Consider the following 21,243-nt stretch of genomic DNA (forward strand, 5'->3'; position numbering starts at 1 on the left):
ACACTGGGAGATTAATTCACCTTTCAGCAGGACAGTAACCTCAAACACAAGGCCAAATTTACCTGGAGTTGCTTACCAAGAAGACAGTGAATTTACCTGAGTGGCCGAGTTACAGTTTTGACTTAAATCTACTTGAAAATCTATGGCAAGACCTGAAAATGGTTGTCTAACAATGATCAATTTGACAGAGCTTGAAGCATTTGAAAAGAATAATGACAAATGTTGCACAATCCAGGTGTGAAAAGCTCTTAGAGACTTACCCAGAAAGACTCACAGCTGTAATTGCTGCAAAAGCTGCTTCTACAAAGTATTGACTCAGTGTTGTGAATACTTATGAATCTGAGATATTTATGTATTTCATTTTCAATAAATGTGCAAAAATGTCTAAACATGTTTTCACTTTGTCATTATGGGTTATTGTGTGTAGATGGGTGAGAAAAAAATTATTGAATCCATTTAAAATTCAGGCTGTAACACAACACATTTTGGAATAAGTCAAGGGTTATCAATACATTCTGAAGGCACTGTATGTAAACAGTTATGACTATGATTAATAATGACACCTGATTACATAAAAAAAATCTAAGAAGGCTAGATATTATTTTTATTTGTATACATTTGCACAGTGCCTTACAACACCATACACGTTGGTGGGCTTCAATTGTTGGTGGTCTTTAATCCTATCAGCACACTGGTTGGTTCTCTATCTCATTTCATCCTTTTCCTTCTCACCTCTTGTCCTCTCACTGTAAAAGCTTGACACAGTGTTCTGCGTCACTGTCTATAGTTGCAGGAAGAGAGGCCAGAAGTAACAGAGGGCAAAGTTTCCTGTCAACCCAAATTCCATCTAACAGACCCAAAGGCAATGTGGTAGATGTTGTTCCTATATTCTAGATGGCTTGAGCTGGCCCACAAAAAGCCATGTCACATTAATAAATTATGTTACGCTGATTGCATTGAAACTGAAAGGTGAAGCTGATGCAGCTCCACTAGATAACTCACAAGTGGTGATTGAATAATTCCTTTTGACATTGGTCCTAGCTTGGTTGAATCAAACACTTAAGCAAAATAAAGTATTCAGAGTACTAGACTGAGGAGGGCACTGTAATGTTATCACATCTTTTTTCTTCTCCCTCGTCTTGTTGTTTTATTTGACTTGTGAGAATGTGGATAGGTTGTTTGTTGTTGTTGGACCACATCATGCCTAGTAAAGTCATTCATGAGAGTAGTCCAAACACTAGCATTCTGGACACAGATTAAGCATAAACCAGGACTAAAAAGGATTTTCAATGGAGATTCTCTATTGAGCTTGCTTTTTACAGGACTAGGATTAATCTGTGTCTGAGAAACCGCACCGAAGAATTAATCTATTCATAATAAGCAACTACTGTCGGCATATTTTGATTGTCTGTCAAAATAGTAATGAATCACTAAAATAAGGTCCTCAAGCCTTTACGAGTTCTGGAGAGAATAGTAGAGGAGTCTTCAGCATCAGCTGCTAGGTATAACTACAATAGAAAGTAATGAGGCTTATCACTAAGGCTTGTTGAAATGCGGGTGAACCAACCGTGCTCCCCTCTTCAACATGGTGCTACTATACTTCAGTACATGACTGAGGTCTGCGGAACTTGCAACCCTGTGGACAATACAACTGATTAGCACAGGACAGGTGGGTACCAGCACAGCCATTCACACTCATGTTACAGAATATGGTTTCCATGTCAACTAGTCAGCCTTTTATACAGGAGCGCTGTATAGCCCCCAAGTGGCTCCCTGGGGCTAAGGACCCGGTATTACTAATTTTGGCAAATAGGCCTAGTCTAGTGATCATTTGTTGGGAATATTTTTTATTAGATCTGTTTCACAGAATGGAATAATTGGAACGAATTAACAGATCCCAATATGCTTTACAATGAACCAACTTTGTTCTCTGTGGTGGTGTAAATCAGAGGAATGGTTGGGTAGAGACTGAAGTATGATCCTGGCAGCTGCCATTTTTCTGTGGCTGCTCAGTGATTACGAATGTACGATCAATTCTCCTCCACAGCGAGATCCTATAATACAATAGCTCAAAGGCCCAGTGTTTGATGAAGCCTACTGTCAGTCTCAGCTGGCTTTCTTCAAGTGATATATAATTCTCTCTCTCCAAGTGATAAACAGTGGGTTTTTCCTCCACTTTTATTGGGTCGTATCAGTAATGATTTGAACAGATGCACTTGCTACATTTGTCATTGTCATAAATCATTCTGTGTAAAAGCAACTTGCGTTTATCACAGGGTATTCTTCTGGAAATAGCTAAGATATGTTTGAAAAATAACTTTGGCATATTAGTTTTTTGTTACGTGTTTATAGTATTGGAATTACTTATCTTTTTTGACTAAATTCAGAATACTAAGATCAGTCAGTTCATGTAAATATTGTAAACATTACCATTTCAAATGTTTGACCTAAGAGTTTGTGACAAAAGCCAGCATACAGTATTATGGCAGCTCATAGGTTCCAAACGATAAAAATAACACAGCACTTCGGTTAGCTTAGAGGTCAGTAGCAGATGCCAACGTAACCATTAACAATTATTCCCTGCTTTCAAGGCCAGAACATTTCAGAGCCATTGAATGCAAGAACGCACAAACAGTTTATTTCTTCCCTTAGAGACAGGTGATGTAGTATGGGTGTCACGGCTGTTGGTGGAAGAAGGTGAGGACCAAGGTGCAGCGTGGTACGTGTTCATCCTTTATTAGTTGAACTGAACACTGATTAACAAAACAACAAAGAGAACAACCGAAACAGTTCTGTCTGGTACAGACACAAAAACAGAAAGCAACTACCTACAAAATCCATGTGGGCAAGAGCTACCTAAGCATGGTTCTCAATCAGAGACAACGATAGACAGCTGTCCCTGATTGAGAACCATACCCGGCCAAAAACAAAGAAACACAAAAACATAGAAAAAGGAACATAGAATGCCCACTCTAGTCACACCCTGGCCTAACCAAAATAGAGAATACAAGCATCTCTATGGCCAGGGTGTGACAATGGGCTAGCTGATGAGTTCCCCTTTAGTGCATTTCTGCATGTAGGGCCCATGTGTGGTAGTAGAAAAATTACATTCCCCAGTGGAAGTGTTAAATGAATTACTGAGGGCTGCCTGCATGCAGCCAGCAACACTGCCCTGCTCTACAGTAACAGTCTGAAAGGGATTTGGACTCTGCATCTGTCTGCAGAGTAAAAAGTACAAAACGGGGTGGAGTCAGGGAAACTGTAAAGACAATGTTTGCCGGTCCTGGTGGCCATTCTAAAGGACTTCCATTCTAAATGTACCTCCGAAACCCTGTCTGTCATGCTTTCTCGATTTGATTGTTTTATACAGCAATAATACCCCCAAATCCTATTTGGACTAATCTCTTCTTTTTCTGTTGCATGTTTCTGCTCATTGAGCATGTACAAAGCCATTCATTATTTTTGCACCAGTAATCTCATTGCCAATGTAACCATTAACAATTATTCCCTGCTTTCAAGCCCGTGCTCTGGTACAGACTAACAATGAGGCTTATGATGAAATTAGACAGATGACATCTTTCAAATCATCAGGTGCTAAATTGAATAAACTCTTAATTTGGCTATTACTGTGCCCAGGAACCTCAGCAACCAGCTGGTCATATCTGCCATGTGTCAGTGGATATGGCCTGAAAATTAAACTAGGCTGCTGAGGATCACTATTAACTTGTCAATTTCTGCTCCATCATACTGGATGTTGCAATCTGCATCCTGCCAATCCTTTTTCCCCAATAAGTGTTATATTTTCAGATGTGAAATTCACCACCTCAATTTGGTGTTGGTGGTGCTACTTTTTGCTGTAAACATCACCTATTAAAAGCATAAAGTCTGTCTATTGAACATAAAGTAGACAATTATATTACAGATAGCCATTACATCCACTGAACTGCTAAGGGCTCCTGAGTAGTGCAGTGGTCTATGGCACTGCATCTCAGTGCTAGAGGTGTCACTACAGACCCTGATTCGATCCCATAGGATGGTGCACAATTGGCCCAGCGTCGTCCGGGGGAAAGGAGGTTTTGGCCGGGGTAAGCCGTTATTGGAAAATAAGAATTTGTTCTTAACTGACTTGCCTAGTTAAATAAAATAAAAATGAACTGCAGATGAAGCCTATATGACCAACTACGAGGCCAGATGGTTTCCACTGATCCACTGAACTGTGGATGAAACTTGACTCTGAAACTTGGCTCTGAACATTTTATTCAATTACAGCTAAACAAAATGTCAGCCTTAAAGGGCCCTATATTATATTTTGTGTTGCTTTTTGTTCTTTTCCCCTCACCTTTGTTCCTCATTGTGTTACTTTATGTATACAGTAGGAGGCACAATGATGCAAGACAGCAAAACTACTTTATTTGTGTGTTATTTACAACATTTGTTGTATTTGTGTTGTGATCAAAGGATTACTGTTCCACTACAATGAAAGTAACATTGTTAATTTTTATTTCATATCATAAATTTGAATAATACCGTTGTTTACATTAACTCCCCAGGCTATATATTGTAAAGATGCAGGGATCATGCGGAGTTCATGGAGGGTTGTCCAGATGCTTCAGGAAGATCATGACGGGTTGAGTTGTCCTGTTCTAAGCCACCTGGCCATGGAAACACTGGGGTTTAGAGTGGGAAAGAAGGGTCTTAACTTGATTTTAGATACTGGATGTCCAGCCCTGGCATACTTGACTGTCTCCTGATTCTTCTAGCCAATACAGTTAGTTAGACCCTCCAATGCTAAAATAAATGTTATTCTTGTTTTTATTTCATGCTTATCATGAGGAGCAATTAGAAAAATACATCTCAGGTGTTCCATAAAAGCCGATTGGAACAAAGCAGCATCAGGGTGAGCTCAATGTTAGGCGTGATCTGTTGGATGGAAGGGGCTATTTGTCATCCCTGAGAGCCAGAGGCATTGTGGCCTCCATTCTAGGGCAGGGTAATTTACAGCCTCATGGGAGTTATAGGATTGTGTTCCAGCGTTGGTGTCAAGGCTTATTTCAACTGTGGTTCATGTGTGGGACTGCTGTTTCAGGGGGATATTGAATATTAGGCTGATCATTCCTCAATATAAATAGTTTTGGGACATAATTGGCATGGGTGAGAGATGGAGTGAAGAATTAGACTAAGGACAGGGTTGTAGCAGTGAAGAATGCCTAGTACCTACCAATACCTCTAATATTCTGTCCACACTGGTCAACTTGTTATAGCTCAGAAAGCATTAGTTTTAAGTGCATATTGATTCTGGGTGACACCCTGACTTTAAATGAGAGCAGTCTTTGGAGAACTGATGAATGAGAACTGAAGGGAATACAACATGTCTTTCGATCATGAATACCTAGGTGACAGACTGCTATTTGCTGTCTTATAACTGTTCAAGCATAGTCAATTACTCCACATTCATATCTGTTACATGTACTGTAGCAAACAGCAGAGCAGCGAACCAGGGTCGCTGGTGTGAAAGGCTAACACACGATGCATCGGGCCAATAGGATTAACCCACTTGTTGGGAATTCTAATGTGGCTCAAATAGCAAGGATCGCTCCACTGCCCCCTCCAAACAGGAAGCTTCCTAACACGTCCAGGCCTACTCAGCTTCCTCACACATCCAGGCAATGCATAGGGTGTTTGCCTTTCACGCCAGCATCCCAGGTTCTTCCCTGCCCTGCCCTGCCGTTCGCTACACTGGTGTCAGAAGTGGGATGGCGGCCGTGAGGCACAAACACAAACAAAGACAAACACCCTATGCATTGCGCCAATAGGGTGAACCCACTTGGTGGAAATTGTAATGTGGCTCACATAGCGAGGATCTCTACAGTATTTTTAAAGTAAACAATAAAGTGGTTCTTCCTTTAAAAGTTGCGGCGTACTGCAGCACAGCTTGCGGAGTGCCGCAAAAGTCTATGGCACGTTATTTAAGTGTTAGCCATTGTTGCCAGAATGACGCAATTTACCACAATCTGCCACCATCTACCACAAATGGTTGCGACATAAGCTCAAATCTTTTAAAGGAAGAACCACTGTACCAGTAAGGAGGCATCTAATGATAACCAAATAATTCAGCCCTTATGGACAATGAGAGGTCTTGAAGATAAATAGCAGGGCAGGTCTTCACAGTCTCAAGACAGATAAATCAAGGATAAACAAGCATACTGGGATATTACAGTACAGTGATCTGTCAGAAAGCAGCGTGAATTACGGGTATCTTAGCATTAAGCTAAGATGCAATTTACTGTCCATGGGGCAGAGATACTTATTGATTTATACTGCCAGTGACACATAAAGAATATCAACCATTTCCCCCACAAAAGACTATGTCCAACTACTTGTTTATGTAATAGGTGTCTCCCCCTAATATCACCTCATTCCTAGAGAGATTATTTGTTCTAGAACCGTTGGTTCTGTGTGCTAAAAAGATCTGAACACATTTACCGAGTACCACTTAAAATACTTTATCAGTGACAATTAACATAAAGTTGATGATCAACTGGGCAAGTTGTTACATAGTGTCTACAGTGCCTTTCGGATAGTATTCAGACCCCTTGACTTTATCCACATTTGTCACAATTGGTTACAGCCTTTATTCTAAAATGGATGAAATAAAAAAATGTCCTCATCAACCTACACACGATACCTCATAACGACAAAGTGAAAACAGGTTTTTAGGATTTTTTGCAAATGTATTAAAAATAAAAAACAGACACTTTATTTACATACTTTTTCAGACACTTTGCTATGAGACTCGAAATTGAGCTCAGGTGCATCCTGTTTTCATTGATCATCCATGAGATGTTTCTACAACTTGATTGGAGTCCAGCTGTGTACATTCAATTGATTGGACATGATTTATAAAGGCACACACCTGTCTATATAAGGTCCCACAGTTGACAGTGCATGTCACAGCAAAAACCAGGCCATGAGGTCGAAGGAATTGTCTGTAGAGCTCCGAGACAGGATTGTGTCGAGGAACAGATCTGGGGAAGGGTACTAAAACATTTCTGCAGCATTTAAGGTCCCCAAGAACACAGAGGCCTCCATCATTCTTAAATAGAAGAAGTTTGGAACCACCAAGACTCTTTCTAGAGCTGGCCGCCCGGCCAAACTGGGCAATCGGGGGAGAAGGGCCTTGGTCAGGGAGGTGACCAAAAACCTGAATGGTCAATCTGACAGAGCTCCAGAGTTCCTCTGTGGAGATGGTTGTCCTTCTGTAAGGTTCTCCCATCTCTGCATTACTCCACCAATGTAAATGTGATATTTCAGTTTTTAATTTTAAATACATTTGCAAAAATGTCTAAAACCTGTTTTTGCTTTGTCATTATGGGGTATCATGTGTAGATTGAGGGGAAAAATTCCTAATGAATTTTAGAATAAGGCTGTAACGTAACAAAATGTGGAAAAAGTCAAGGGGTCTGAACTGAATACTTTCCAAATGCACTGTATAACATAACCTTGTCTTTTTCATAGATATATGAATGTTTCTCTGTACAAAAACATACTTGCAGTATTTGATCATTTAATGGTTTCAAATGACTCCCTTTTCTATGTTTCAGAATTTCAAAGAATATCCACCCTTCTCCTGTCCTTCCCTTTCTAACCATTACAGAAGACAGAATACAGTTGTCCTTATCTAATTGTCAGTATTATTAGCTACTCGGACATGCTGATACTGAGGCTGAGATTGTAATATGAAGGATACCATTCCCCCTTCCATTTCAGATCAGTTGATAAATTCCAGATCCACCTTAGTATTTTGTGGATTAGAAGTGGATTGTGTCCTAACATCACATTGAACATGAATCTTCAATGTGTCAATGTTCTCTTACCCTGTAAAGATGTGCTTTTAGAGAATGGTACATATACAGTTGAAGTCTGAAGTTTACATACACTTTGGTTGGCGTCATTAAAACTTGTTTCCCAACCACTCCACAAATTTCTTGTTAACAAACTATAGTTTTGGCAAGTCGGTTAGGACATCTACTTTGTGCATGACACAAGTCATTTTTCCAACAATTGTTTACAGACAGATTATTTCACTTATAATTCACTGTATCACAATTCCAATAGGTCAGAAGTGTACATTCTCTAAGTTGACTGTGCCTTTAAACAGCTTGGAAAATTCCAGAAAATAATGCCATGGCTTTAGAAGCTTCTGATAGGCTAATTGACATAATTTGAGTCATTGAATGTGTACCTGTGGATGTATTTCAAGGCCTACCTTAAAACTCAGTGCCTCTTTGCTTGACATCATGGGGAAATCAAAAGAAATCAGCCAAGACCTCAGAAAAAAAATTGTAGACCTCCACAAGTCTGGTTCATTCTTGGGAGCAATTTCCAAACGCCTGAAGGTACCATGCTGGTACTATTTAATGAAGCTGCCGGTTGAGGACTTGTGAGGCGTCTGTTTCTCAAACTAGACACTCTAATGTACTTGTCAGTTGCTCAGTTGTGCACTGGGGCCTCCCACTCCTCTTTGTATTCTGGTTAGAGACAGTTTGCGCTGTTTTGTGAAGAGAGTAGTACACAGTGTTGCACGATATCTTCAGTTTCTTGGCAATTTCTCAAGTGGAATAGCCTTCATTTCTCAGAACAATAATAGACTGGCAAGTTTCAGAAGGGTCTTTGTTTCTGGCCAATTTGAGTCTAATCAAACCCACAAATGCTGATGCTCCAGATACTTAACTAGTCTAAAGAAGGCCAGTTTTATTGATTATTTAATCAGGACAACAGTTTTCAGCTGTGCTAACATAATTGCAAAAGGGTTTTCTAATGATCATTTAGCATTTTAAAATTATAAACTTGGATTAGGTAACACAACATGCCATTGGAACACAGGAGTGAATGTTTAGCTTTTCTTTCAAAACAAGGACATTTCTAAGTGACCCCAAACTTTTTAACGGTAGTGTATATTTGATTCATTCTGAAATAATGTTCCTTCATGTCTGTCTTTCCTCACAGCAATGGCAGTTAAAAATAGTGTGGATGTAGGGATGGGCATTTGAGTTACTGGTGTGAGATTGTGCGGGGGAGAAGAGCTGTAGTCCTCTATACCACTGCATTTCATTACTGGAGAGTATTGAATGCTTGTTCATTGGGACAAAATAGACCCCAAGTCCCCAAGTCCCTCTGCTTTCTCTCAGCAAAGGAGCATGCACACTCACTCTCTTCCAAATGGTCAAATAAAATAATCTGTTTATCCTGAGAATTCTGGTTTGGCCACTATAAAATGTTGGCATCTCGTTTAAAAAATGTTGTACTCTAAATATTTAAAATATTGTGCAGATTTTTTACTTTGTACCTGTGAAAACAGCAGTTCTAAAACAGGAACCTAAATGTGAGGGATGTGTATCACCTAATTGTTCAGGAAGATCAAACCTGCATCCACGCTCCACGGGAACACCATGCTGTGTGTTAATTTTAGATGTTCTGTCTGTCTGGTTTTCAAGCACAGTCAGTCGAAATCTGACTCATTCAGGTCTTCCTTCTCTTCACATCCCTCTCTAGGGGAAGTGCGTGGGGACAGTAAGAACCTGTCATCTTCTGGCTCACCAGGTGCAACATCTCAATTAAATAGTTTTCTTTGTGAAAGCCTGTAGGATCTGTCATCATGTATTGGGATGCTGTTTCAATTAGGAAGGATGTGAGACACACAGTTTGACAGCGGTGGGCATGGTAGCTGTGATTCTCAAATTCTAACCCAGCCTCCTACATTTTTTGCATTGAGGAGGAATGCCAATCTGTAATATTTTCTTACCAGTTTAATTGACCTTTGGAAAAACACAGGGAAACTGGTCGATTTGGGGGGGATGGCAACAGTAAGCTATGCTATGGAAACAGAAAGGTCAGAATTCCTGCCTGCATGGGATGTGACTACTTTCACCAGTTGAGTGTGATGGCCTACACTTTTTTCCCTCTAACTTATTCACCATATTGTTGCTTAGTTTTGAAAGAGGAGACAAAAATGTTCATATGACACATCGCTACCCATCCATATTGATTGACATCAGGCAAATGACATGATTTAAATATATATATATTTCACCTTTATTTAACCAGGTAGGCTAGTTGAGAACAAGTTGTCATTTGCAACTGCGACCTGGCAAACAACAACACAGAGTTACACATGGAATAAACAAACATGCAATCAATAATACCGTACAAAAAAAGTATATATACAGCATGTGCAAATGAGGTAGGATAAGGGAGGTAAGGCAATAAATAGGCCATGGTGGCAAAGTAATTACAATATAGCAATTAAATACTGGAATGGTAGAATGTGCAATAGATGAAAGTGCAAATAGTTATACTGGGGTGCAAAGGAGCAAGATAAATAAAAAAATACAGTATGGGGATGAGGTAGATTGGCTGAGCTATTTACAGATGAGCTATGTACAGGTGCAGTGATCTGTGAGCTGCTCTGACAGCTGGTGCTTAAAGCTAGTGAGGGAGGTAAGAGTCTCCAGCTTTTGTGATTTTTGCAGTTCGTTCCAGTCATTTGCAGCAGAGAACTGGAAGGAGAGGCGGCCAAAGGAAGAATTGGCTTTGGGGGTGACTAGTGAGATATACCTGCTGGAGCGCGTGCTACAGGTGGGTGCTGCTAGATGCTTTCATTTTGTTGTGTATATACTGTATACTAGCCTCCTGAAAAACAGCTTCAGACCATATATTTTCAGTGTCTGCTGCCAAAATATTTTTGTTTATTTTTTCATTGTTTTTATGTGAAATGTGAATGTGAAGCACATTGTGTCTGAAATGTGCTGTATAAATAAAGCTTGATTTTATTTTATTACGGTGTCTCAAGATGGACAAACTATTGCGGTCTCGTTCGGTTCTCCTTGCAGAGATCAGCTAGGTGCCAGCCGAACCAAACCTTTTGGAAGGCTTATGTGCACAATTTTACGTCTAGCTAACTGGTGCAGTATTTCTCAAGTGAAAGAATGTGCATGAAAACTAGTAATCTATTGTTGAATGACGTCAAACACTTAATTGAAGAATCCAGTATATATGCCGTGTGCTAGTCGGAACTAGGAAACTCAGAAATGCGCAACTTGATAATTGGTTCGGCTCCGGAGTGGCCCAGCGGTCAATGGCTCTGTATCACAACCGGCCGGGATTGGGAGTCCCATACTGTAGTGCGGCGCACAATTGGCCTAGCGTCATCCTGTTTATGATTTTAGCCAGGGTAGGAGGTCATTGTAAATACGAATTTGTTCTTAACTTGTATCCCTAGTTCAATAAAAACACGGCAGGTGTATAAATACAACCAATTAGCAAGTCGTACATTTCCGAGTTCTGACTAGTACATGAAACTAGCAATAGTGCAACTTCTTCTAGGATAAGTACTGTTGAGCAATCATCGAGAGGGAAGCATGCTACAGGCTTTATGCTTGATGCCGAGTTCACTTGCTCGTCGAAACTAGAAAACTGGGACATTTTCGATTGTAGTTAATCAAGCTGCCTCATTCAACGATTTAGCAAATCAAAAAAGTCAGATTTTTCTAGTTCCGACTACTATTTGAACGCAGCAATAGACTTCGGCTGCTGAACTTTGACTGGCTTCAAGAAGAAAACGAACAAAAACGTCACAAAATGTTATATGCGCGAACTGTTTCGAGAGGGAAGCATGCTACAGGTTTGATGCTTGATGCCGACAAGCCACCTCCTACCTTCCTGTGCATGCTTGATAAAATCTCTTCTGTGGAGATTTGGTTCCAAATATTGATTCCTCCAGCAGACCTGACCTTTAGTGTGAAGTTCGGAAAAGGGTGAGAAAATAACGGCAAACGTAGAATATAGGCAATGAATTATACATTTATTTTCATAGCGTTGTAATTGTGTAATAATGAATCATTAAACGAAGGGATGGGCAAAGTAAGGGACCTTTAATTGGGGATTCAGATGGTATTCTCCAGCTGTGGGAAGCAGATGTGTAGTTGAAGGAATAAGCGCATTTATCATAGGATAGGCTACGCTAGCTATTATAGGCTATATGATGTTGAAGCCCTTTGTTGCATTTAATTGGTTGCTAAATTAGGCAATAGCCAATTTATTTTTCCTCTATTCAGATTTCACTTGAATTGGTATGATGATTTATTATACTGTCACAATGTTTGTGGCTTCAATGTTCAAAACGGGAACTTGTTGATCTCAATAAGTTGTGGCTTAATAATTCATTTAATGACCGGAGTAGGCTACTAGAGAGGAAACGTTGTTTTAGCCTCATTAGTCATGTGGTTGTTCGCTTGAACGGAAGACCTGTATGACCACCGCGGCTCGAACTACCCGCGGGAGTCGCTCATCGTTTCAGGCGGGGAAGAGCGTTCCTCGTGCGTCTGCATCATTTGGTAGATGAGACGGAACCTTAGCTCTCGAATAGTCAATGGGGGGCAAGGAAAAACTCAGTGAAATGTAGAAAAACGTTGAGCGAAGCGGGTAAGAATCCGTCTTTTCTTTTATTCTCACATTCGGTCTAATTATTAGATATAATAGAAAAAACATATGCTAAGGCTATACAGACAGGATTTTAATATTTTGTTTTGCCATAATGCCATGTAGAATATAGCCTATTATATTTGTTGGGCTATATTACATTAGGAAACATTGTGACAACGATCATTAATTTCTGAACTACTGCTTTTTAACCCTAACCCTAACCCTAACTAATGCTTCAAAAACAATGTTCAATGAGAGGATAAACTCTGTATATTTATGCTAACTCACTCTGCACACATGTTAAGATAAACTTAATTTGTATCATGACACCCCTCATTACCCCTTGTCTATATTTGCTTTAGTTCAATGAGATCTCTTTGGGTACCTATAGCCAGGATATAATAACATAGAGTTGAGAGAATGCCAATTTCAAGCTTCAACACACATTTAAGGGACTGTATGTATGGCTTCATGTGGTGGCAAATTCAATACATTGTTGCTGGAAGTGTCTCAATATGTCCATATAATACATTTTATAGTGTCTTAACTGTCTTGGATATTGCCAATTGCTTAACGTTTTGGAAGCCTTGTGTTTCACATACTAAAGAGGACTAAGTATGCTAATAAGTAGTTAATGATGCACATGTTTCACATGTGTGAAACAGTTAAGTTGTTTTGTACAGTATAGGCCTAATGGGTTTAAATCTGATTCTGGGGCATTAACAGCATGCTATGTTAGATTCTAGCACATCATTGAATTGATTCCAGTCATATTGATTCTTGTAGCACATTCTGTGACCAGATGTACTGTATGCCTAACTTTTATTAGCCCATTCAATTGCATTGTTTGTTTATTTGATAAACTGTTCCCTCTAGATCACAAGCTCTACATTAGATCATCTGTACCATTGATGTAATGAGCCTTGGGGTTTTGTACATAAAGTTCAGACACATAAAGAATCCTACATGAACCACCATCCATTTGGTAATGATGTTTTGATTAGGGCTATATCATCACAGAATCCTCAGTGTGACTGTCAACATAATCATTAGAAACAACCCTGGTTAAGCCCCAGGCAGAAGTGGTTTATTCAAGTTTGATTAGACAGAGACCTGTCTCTATCTAGCTTATAATCACATAGGGCCTTGAACTAAGTGATAATAATCATCCTAAGAACCTGGAGGCTACTTCATTTAGAAGAAAAGATCACTTCATTACTCACTGAATATAAATCTGTTGTGGTCCATCAAAGGTAGATGCAAAAACATGAGAAATATTGAATTTATCATCTCAAAGGTGCATTTATGCACAATGGGTGAATGGGAAATTACACCCTATAAGAATAGTGTCAATGATGATGGGGATAATAATAATGACCATGTGTTATTTCATCTCAACTCAAGAGTTTGCTGTGCTTTGACTGTGAAATTGATATTGTTGCAGTTAAAGAACATGGGTTGTCTTTGGAATGGAATGCTGATCTTATCCTGAATTGCTAGTTCCCAAGATATTAATTTAATCCTATCCAATTGCTCTCAGGAGCGATGTTGTAGCCTTGGGCTAAACATCCTAGTAATCAGTGCTGCTTCCTTCTCTTGACCTCCACTCCCCCTTTCCCCCTTCCTATTTCCTGCACCTCAAGTCTTTCTTCATCCTTGGAATTGGAGTCCAGTCGTATTGCACATCACATATTAGTCAGGAGGTGGCAGTTGGTTAAATACATATGTCAATGGATACTGTACCAGTACCTATGCTGTAGGACAGCTGACCCTTTGACTGATGACTCCTCAAAGCTATCACAATCTTTGTGGTACGCTTGAGGTCATAGTCAGACACAGACTAAAGAAGGGGAGTAATTTTCCGCACAGGAGATCTAGCTCTTGGATTGTGAGAGAGGAAGAAATATATCCATTGTGTATGCTACCCAGTTGAGGCGGCGGCCCAGCAGGATTCTGTCCTTGACATTAAGTACCTTCTCATGTTTCATTCGGATGGCATGTCATTGACATGGTTATTGTCATGGAAATGTGCTGGAACGGGTTGTCTTTGGTATGGGGAGTCAAAATGATATCATGAGGCCTTTTGATGGTAACACATTTCAGCGTTCATCCATGCTGTTTGCTTGATGATATGGTGTTAATACATCGTTAGTTATGAATGCTAGTACTCAAGTAGACAGGCGGATACATTTGCATGTTTTTCAGTCACCGCCTCTTGAAGCTCTCTCATCATTCATTCTCCTCTGGTTTGCAATAGTCTACTCTAATAAATCGAATTTCAGTGCTTACACAAGCGTCTCAAGATCCTAAACAAAGATTAATGAATACTGCAGTGATAGCCAAGGCTAAGTTTTGTTTTGACCAATTTAAAATGTATAGGCATATCTAGTCACTTACTATCTTTATTTTTAAATTTATTTCAGAGTATATTGTGTGTGCACCAAAGTGGAACCCATTGAACCTATGTTATAGAAAGCAAAGATTACATTACATTTCAAGATTGTTTTACATCAAAAACACACTACCTAAAGTGGATCCTAAAGTAGAGTATTTTCCTGCTTCCAGCTATTTTCAGTGCAGTTAACATGGTTGCAAAGACAAGTCCTTTATTTATCCTGGGTTTATTAAATAACTGCATTCACATTTGGGAAATCAGCTCAGTGAAAGATGTCATCTTATAAGTGTTGTTTTCTCTTTCAGACAGCAAACAAAGACTGCAATCAATGTTCCAGCCATAAATAAGAATACTGGTATGATGAAAACCCCAGCAAACTCAAACATACAATAAAGACATATTAGATAGTATATCATATTGAAGTGGAGGGAAACACCATACTAATACTTCTGGATCCCAGTCTACAAAATAAGTTCTGACTTCTATCATGGAGGTGTCCCATATGAACAATAGTAGTCATCACGCCTGGTGGAAAGAGATGACATGGGGCGACACAGACGAGTGCCCCACCTCCATGAGTGGCACAACCTTCCTGATAGTTGCCTACAGCGCACTGATTGGGGTGGGCCTTATCGGTAACATCTGCCTGGTGTTTGTCATCACACGGCAGAAGGAGATGAGGAATGTCACCAACATATTCATCGCCAACCTGTCAATTTCTGACATCCTCATGTGCATCGTGTGCCTGCCGGTCACCATCATCTACACCCTAATGGATCGCTGGATCTTGGGGGAGGCACTCTGTAAGGTCACACCCTTTGTCCAGTGCATCTCTGTCACAGTCTCTGTCTTCTCCCTGGTCCTCATAGCCATGGAGCGCCACCAACTCATCATCCACCCCACTGGATGGAAGCCTGTTGTGGGCCACTCCTACCTGGCTGTAGCCATCACCTGGATGGTGGCCTGCTTCATCTCTCTGCCTTTCCTCTCCTTCAACGTTCTCACCAACAGTCCTTTCCAGAACATTAGCCTCCCCTTCAATCCCTTCACTGACCACTTCATCTGTATGGAGCGATGGCCCTCAGAGCACAAACGACTGGCCTACACCACCTTTCTGCTGCTCTTCCAGTACTGCCTTCCCCTCATCCTCATCCTGGTCTGCTACTTGCGCATCTTCCTGCGTCTCAGACGGAGAAAATACATGGTAGAGCGAACCAGGGACAACCGCCAGAAGAAGGCCAAGGGGTCAAAGAGGATCAATGCCATGTTGGCCTCCATCGTGGCAGTGTTTGCCCTCTGCTGGCTCCCGCTCAACATCTTCAACACCGTGTTTGACTGGAATCACCAGGCCATCCCATCCTGCCAGCATGACATCATCTTCTCTGCCTGCCACCTCACAGCCATGGCCTCTACTTGTGTCAACCCCATAATCTATGGCTTTCTCAACAGTAACTTCCAGAAAGAGCTCAAATCTACCCTATACCGCTGCCGCTGCTGGGGGGCACCAGAGAGTTATGAGAGCTTCCCTCTCTCTATTGTCAGCACAGAGGTCACTAAGGGGTCGATCTTGAGCAAAGGATCGATCAGCATGAATGTATAGTCCCAACCCATTCAGATAGGGAGAGCGAAAGTATAGAACTTGTCATTGTCTTGACCATGCATTGAAGGTTGTCTTGCTGAGATTTTTGCTGGAGCAAGGGTTGACAGGGGTTGTTCAAATGATTCACATGTTAATGTTTTGTTTCTTAGCAATCAATGGTTGACCTCTTCAGTGGGAATGGAGAGAAACGGAGTGAAAGTAAGAGAACACTGTGCCCCAACAGTCATTTTACAGTGTTTTCAATTAGGTATGTGTTTTTACACCTTAGAGGAAGTCGATGATTTTATGACGGTGCAAAGGTCTTCTTCACTGCAAGCACTGGAGTAAAAGGTGTGCTTAACACCAACATAATATTGCAATGTATTATTTGGGTCTCTACAGAGCAGTAACATTCAAAGTTGGGGTGTGGTCGCGGGATAAAAAAAAAAAAATGCAACACAAATGTACGATTAATTTATAGGACAAAATGTATACACGCATGAATGTAAGTCGCTTTGGATAAAAGCACCTGCTAAATGGAATATAGATATATATTTTTTGAGAAAGATAATTTGAAAAATAATATTGAATTGAGTTAATGTATTTATTGATTCTCTTAATTTTGATAAGAGAGATGGAAGTTAATTGAAAGTTATTTGTTGATATAAAAATAGAAATTTACCGATTTTTAAGGCTGTCATAAGATATGAGGTGTGGGGTCGCAGAAATTCTGGCCAAAAAAAAGAGGGTTCCTGCTTGAAAGGTTTGAGGTACACTGCTATAGAGTGTAGCCAAATGTGTTGTCATGATAGTCAAACTTGTATGGCAGCACAAAAGTCTTTAAAATCGACTATAATTGAAGGACTTTTACATTGACCTTCAACTCCTCTTGGGTTCCACTCACAAAGTCATGTTTGAATAATGTGAGATTTTCAGATTGTCCTTTTCTCACATTTTACTCCTGTTAATCCTGGATCATGGATAGCTACTGCTATAATTGTGTTTTTATAGAATTCGCTATCCTTTCAACCCTCCTTTGTGCAATTCCTTCCCTCATGCAGAGACTCATGGAATATGCATGTTAAGGGATGCCAAGTGCTAACCACTTCCAATGGTTCATTCATGATATTGATGTGGGTTTAAAGGGATAGTTCTCCAAAAGCATGTGTTAATGATTTCCTTCATAGATAGGAATCGTGATCTTTACACCGGCAAATGACTTGGCTAAGATCACACCATGTCAATAAAATCCTCATAACTGGTTTGTTTGTAAACAGACCCATGACAGAATAAAGTTATGGAATTTGTATTGAAACAAAACTTTGACAAGGACTGACATTGAAAACTAGTGATTTAAAGCACAGTACCTGTCACAGACATGTTTTGTACCCACCAAAGTTTACTGCCAAATATATTACTGTGCTAGTGGCTGACTTTGATAATAAAATGTGCCATGCAGCAACCATACATCTAGGGCCATATAACAAAAGAAAAGGGGCAGTAAATGAATACACTCTGTACTCTGACAGCAGCACATGGAATAATATCCTACTGTATATCCTTGCTCTCTCACTGAGGTCCACTGAGTCTTTGTGTGTACAGTAATAGATCTGGTGTGTAGTTTAGCCCTGCGTGGTGTGTATGGTACCTGATATGCCTCTTGTATTGCAATGTGGGATAATTGGTTTATAATATAAATGGGAATAAATCATTCCATCTGTTTACCCTCTAATCTACTCTTGTAAACACATTTTCAGCCATTCCATTTGGCAGTTACAAGAATGATTATCCAATATGACCAAACTAACTCATTCATGAATGTGTGCAATATTTCCTTTTGCAGGTAAAATAAAGTTCAGTATGCCATATACAGTAAGTATTTGCAAATATCATGCCATGTTTTCTCTAAACATTTGTAAGCTGGCTGCCTTTTCTTAAAAATATATAATTCTCAGAACATTTCTAGGATGTTTTAATAATTTGAGGTCATAAATTTGGATAATTCAAATTTTGTCAGATACATATATTTAAATGTATGTATGGCTCTGCTTAATTTTTATCCAATGTCTGAAGAGCGTTCTCTGTTTACTGGGTAGTTAGCGATGAGCTTTTATAAGCCAGATAAAGTTTTGTACATTCTATGTATTCCTTTCTGCAGGGTTAATCTTTATCGACAAAAAAGTTAGAATGCCAAAAGATGTTACAGTAGCTTTACAGAAGATACATTTTATTTTATTTTATTGCATTTCATATTTTTTCTTTTTCTTTTCTGTAGGTGCCCTTAGATATATCAAAGCAATATCTGTCAGCATTTTCTCCTTTTCCCCAATCTATTTCATTATGATTTAGAGTGAATCTTTCACAAAATAATACATTTGATTTTGTGGTACACTCACATTTTCTACTACCTTAAATTGCAGCCCTGGTTTTACAGCAGTCTAGTAAATGCTATCCACACCCCAAAGGGAAAGTGTTTATGTTCTTAAACATGAGCAGACAATGTTGAAGTAAGACTGTGTGACCCATACCTGTAAATCTATATCACTACCAATGGGAAATGGTTGAGATCTGTATGTGAAAATATTTATATTAAAGGTTGACTAATGAAATTAAAGATCCACCTAAACTTATTGTTTTCACTTTTTGCAGGGTGCTATAGATAAGTGTCTTCCAAATAGATGAAAATAAACATGTATAGTGTGTTAATGACCATTTGTAGCCAAGCAGTAAAACTGTCACAAAACTATACTGTATCCATTTCTAATTTGTTTATCGATTCTTATTTGGTATCTTTTTCTATTCTGTTTCCACTCCCTGTCACTCACTCACTCACTCACTCACTCACTCACTCACTCACTCACTCACCAAACACACAAATACAGTCAAGAATAAAAATGTCAGATTCTCAAGCATTCTATTCCTCCCCCTTACTCCTCTCACTATCAATTCCTCACTTATACAATACTTATGAGACAACATATGCTGTAAAAAAGCTATTTAATAAGTTGTTCATTATTCACAGATGAGAAAGCGGTCACATTCTGTGTTATTCAATGAGATATGATTACAGGGTTGAGTTTGACATTCTTTTCCAAGAGTCACATATTCTCCCAGAAACAGAAATCTGTATCAATTCATGGGTTTACTTTTCTTATCACTTATCCTGTTGGGGCCAATATAGATACTTCCAAATAAGCCGAATCTGCATTTGCCCTGTAAACAGTTTGCTCAGCTGATGATGTTTTCTGTGGACTGTCAAGAATAGTTATGGCAAGTGTGTGTATGTTAAATTATAGGGTTATGTGGGTATTTTGAACCCAAGTAAAGTGATGAAACAAAACCACACTGTCCCTTTTCCTTATTGGAGCAGGTATACAACATATTCGTAAACACATGAGGAATGGGATGTAGGAAGTCTGCATTAGTCCACCCATCCTTAGTCTGAAACAGCAGGGATCACCCAGTCAAATGCCATTGGTTCAAATGTTAATGAATTCCCACCAATACCTCCTGTGGTCACAGAACAAAGTCACATTGGCCTGTGTGTAACCTCACTTCTGTGGAAGAAAAATAGAGGGATTTGTAGTGTATTCTTTTTTGTTCTTGGCAGTTGAATAGGTCATATAAAGCAGCTCTGCCTCTTGAATTCTAACCCTGGTATTAGACATGCAAGAACGTGTACCTGCATTGAAACAGACACCTGGGGCCATACTCACATATTGGCTCAGTACATATTTACCAGTTCCTCCATGTTGCTTTTGAATTGTCCTAATGCCATATTTTTAATTAGGCATTTCCTGATGCCCTTATGCCCTGGTTGCTCTGATAGCTTTAGTTGCTTGGGGAAAAGTGTGGCCAATAGATCTGTTATGACTAATGGAACACAAGGACATTTGTAAGATAACCTTTGCCACAGAAATATTTTTCAAAGATCATCACACTCATCTCAAGATTATGCTATAGCAGAACGACTCATCTGTGTCTTTGTAAACACAATATCTTAATAAACCTAATATTTTAGTCAAAATTGTCTTGTCTCTTTGTGCTGTGTATTAGGGGTAATGACAGTTGAAAGCAGCTGCCACTTGATGAGTCTCATTACCCCACACGGGTGGCATTTGACTGTGCGGGTCTTGGCCTTCATTTACGTACCTTGTATGGATTCCTACCCCCATGTAACTGATCAGGATAAAACTGGAACATGAAATAGCATGTTTTACTAGTGATTAATTGAAAGTTGTTAGATCTGGCCACCCTTTCATAAATCATTAGGGGCATGCCACCTCTAACGGTGGGTGGTAAGTCAAATTGTGGTTGGTAAGTCAAATTGTTACAAAGCGTTCTGGGGGAAAACAATTATCTCTAGGCCAAGGTTAATTTACACATTGTTGGTAGTGTCATCGAGACGAGGTTACATTCTCCCACTGTAGATGGTGTTAAAACACCATAACATGAAGAAAGAAGTTTCAGACAAGGACATTTCTGTCTGTGTGAAAGTCTTGAGATTGGTTTAGCAGACATCTCATTAGTGATAGGGTGCCCACCAAAGGATACAGATACTCTCTCTTACTGTATTAATTGCTCTGGTGGCTGGCTGTATAATCACAGAGAAAATTAGATCCATCTCATTACTTTTTACATGCAGTGGTTGAAAGGAAAAGCAGGTCGAGTGCATTGGTCCATGCAAAATGTGGAGAGTAGAAATAATAACTTATGTAAAGTAAATTGAATCTGTCAGTTAGACTAAAAAAGCATAACCAATGCCATTTAGACTCTTAATATAGCCTGT

General features: G+C 39.6%; 1 protein-coding gene across 2 annotated transcripts; it reads left to right on the plus strand.

Annotated features, from left to right (window-relative positions):
- Window positions 1-11,193: 11,193 nt before the first annotated feature.
- Window positions 11,194-20,454, plus strand: LOC110525630 (neuropeptide Y receptor type 1). Of its 2 annotated transcripts, none has more exons than XM_021605919.2 (2): window positions 11,194-11,813; window positions 15,181-20,454. In XM_021605919.2, the coding sequence occupies exon 2, from the start codon at window positions 15,363-15,365 to the stop codon at window positions 16,473-16,475; it is 1,113 nt and encodes a 370-aa protein (XP_021461594.1). In that variant the 5' UTR covers window positions 11,194-11,813; window positions 15,181-15,362; the 3' UTR covers window positions 16,476-20,454. The 2 variants fall into 2 exon arrangements, with proteins under 2 accessions (XP_021461594.1, XP_021461595.1); XM_021605920.2 differs by lacking the exon at window positions 11,194-11,813 and adding an exon at window positions 11,822-12,480.
- The last annotated feature ends 789 nt before the right edge of the window (window positions 20,455-21,243 follow it).

Source organism: Oncorhynchus mykiss, chromosome 6 (assembly GCF_013265735.2).
Source record: "Oncorhynchus mykiss isolate Arlee chromosome 6, USDA_OmykA_1.1, whole genome shotgun sequence".
In the NCBI taxonomy this organism is placed as follows: domain Eukaryota; kingdom Metazoa; phylum Chordata; class Actinopteri; order Salmoniformes; family Salmonidae; genus Oncorhynchus; species Oncorhynchus mykiss.

Excerpts from the sequence above, each read along its gene's own strand:
- LOC110525630 (XM_021605919.2), top strand. The coding sequence starts at position 15,363 with ATGGAGGTGTCCCATATGAACAATAGTAGTCATCACGCCTGGTGGAAA.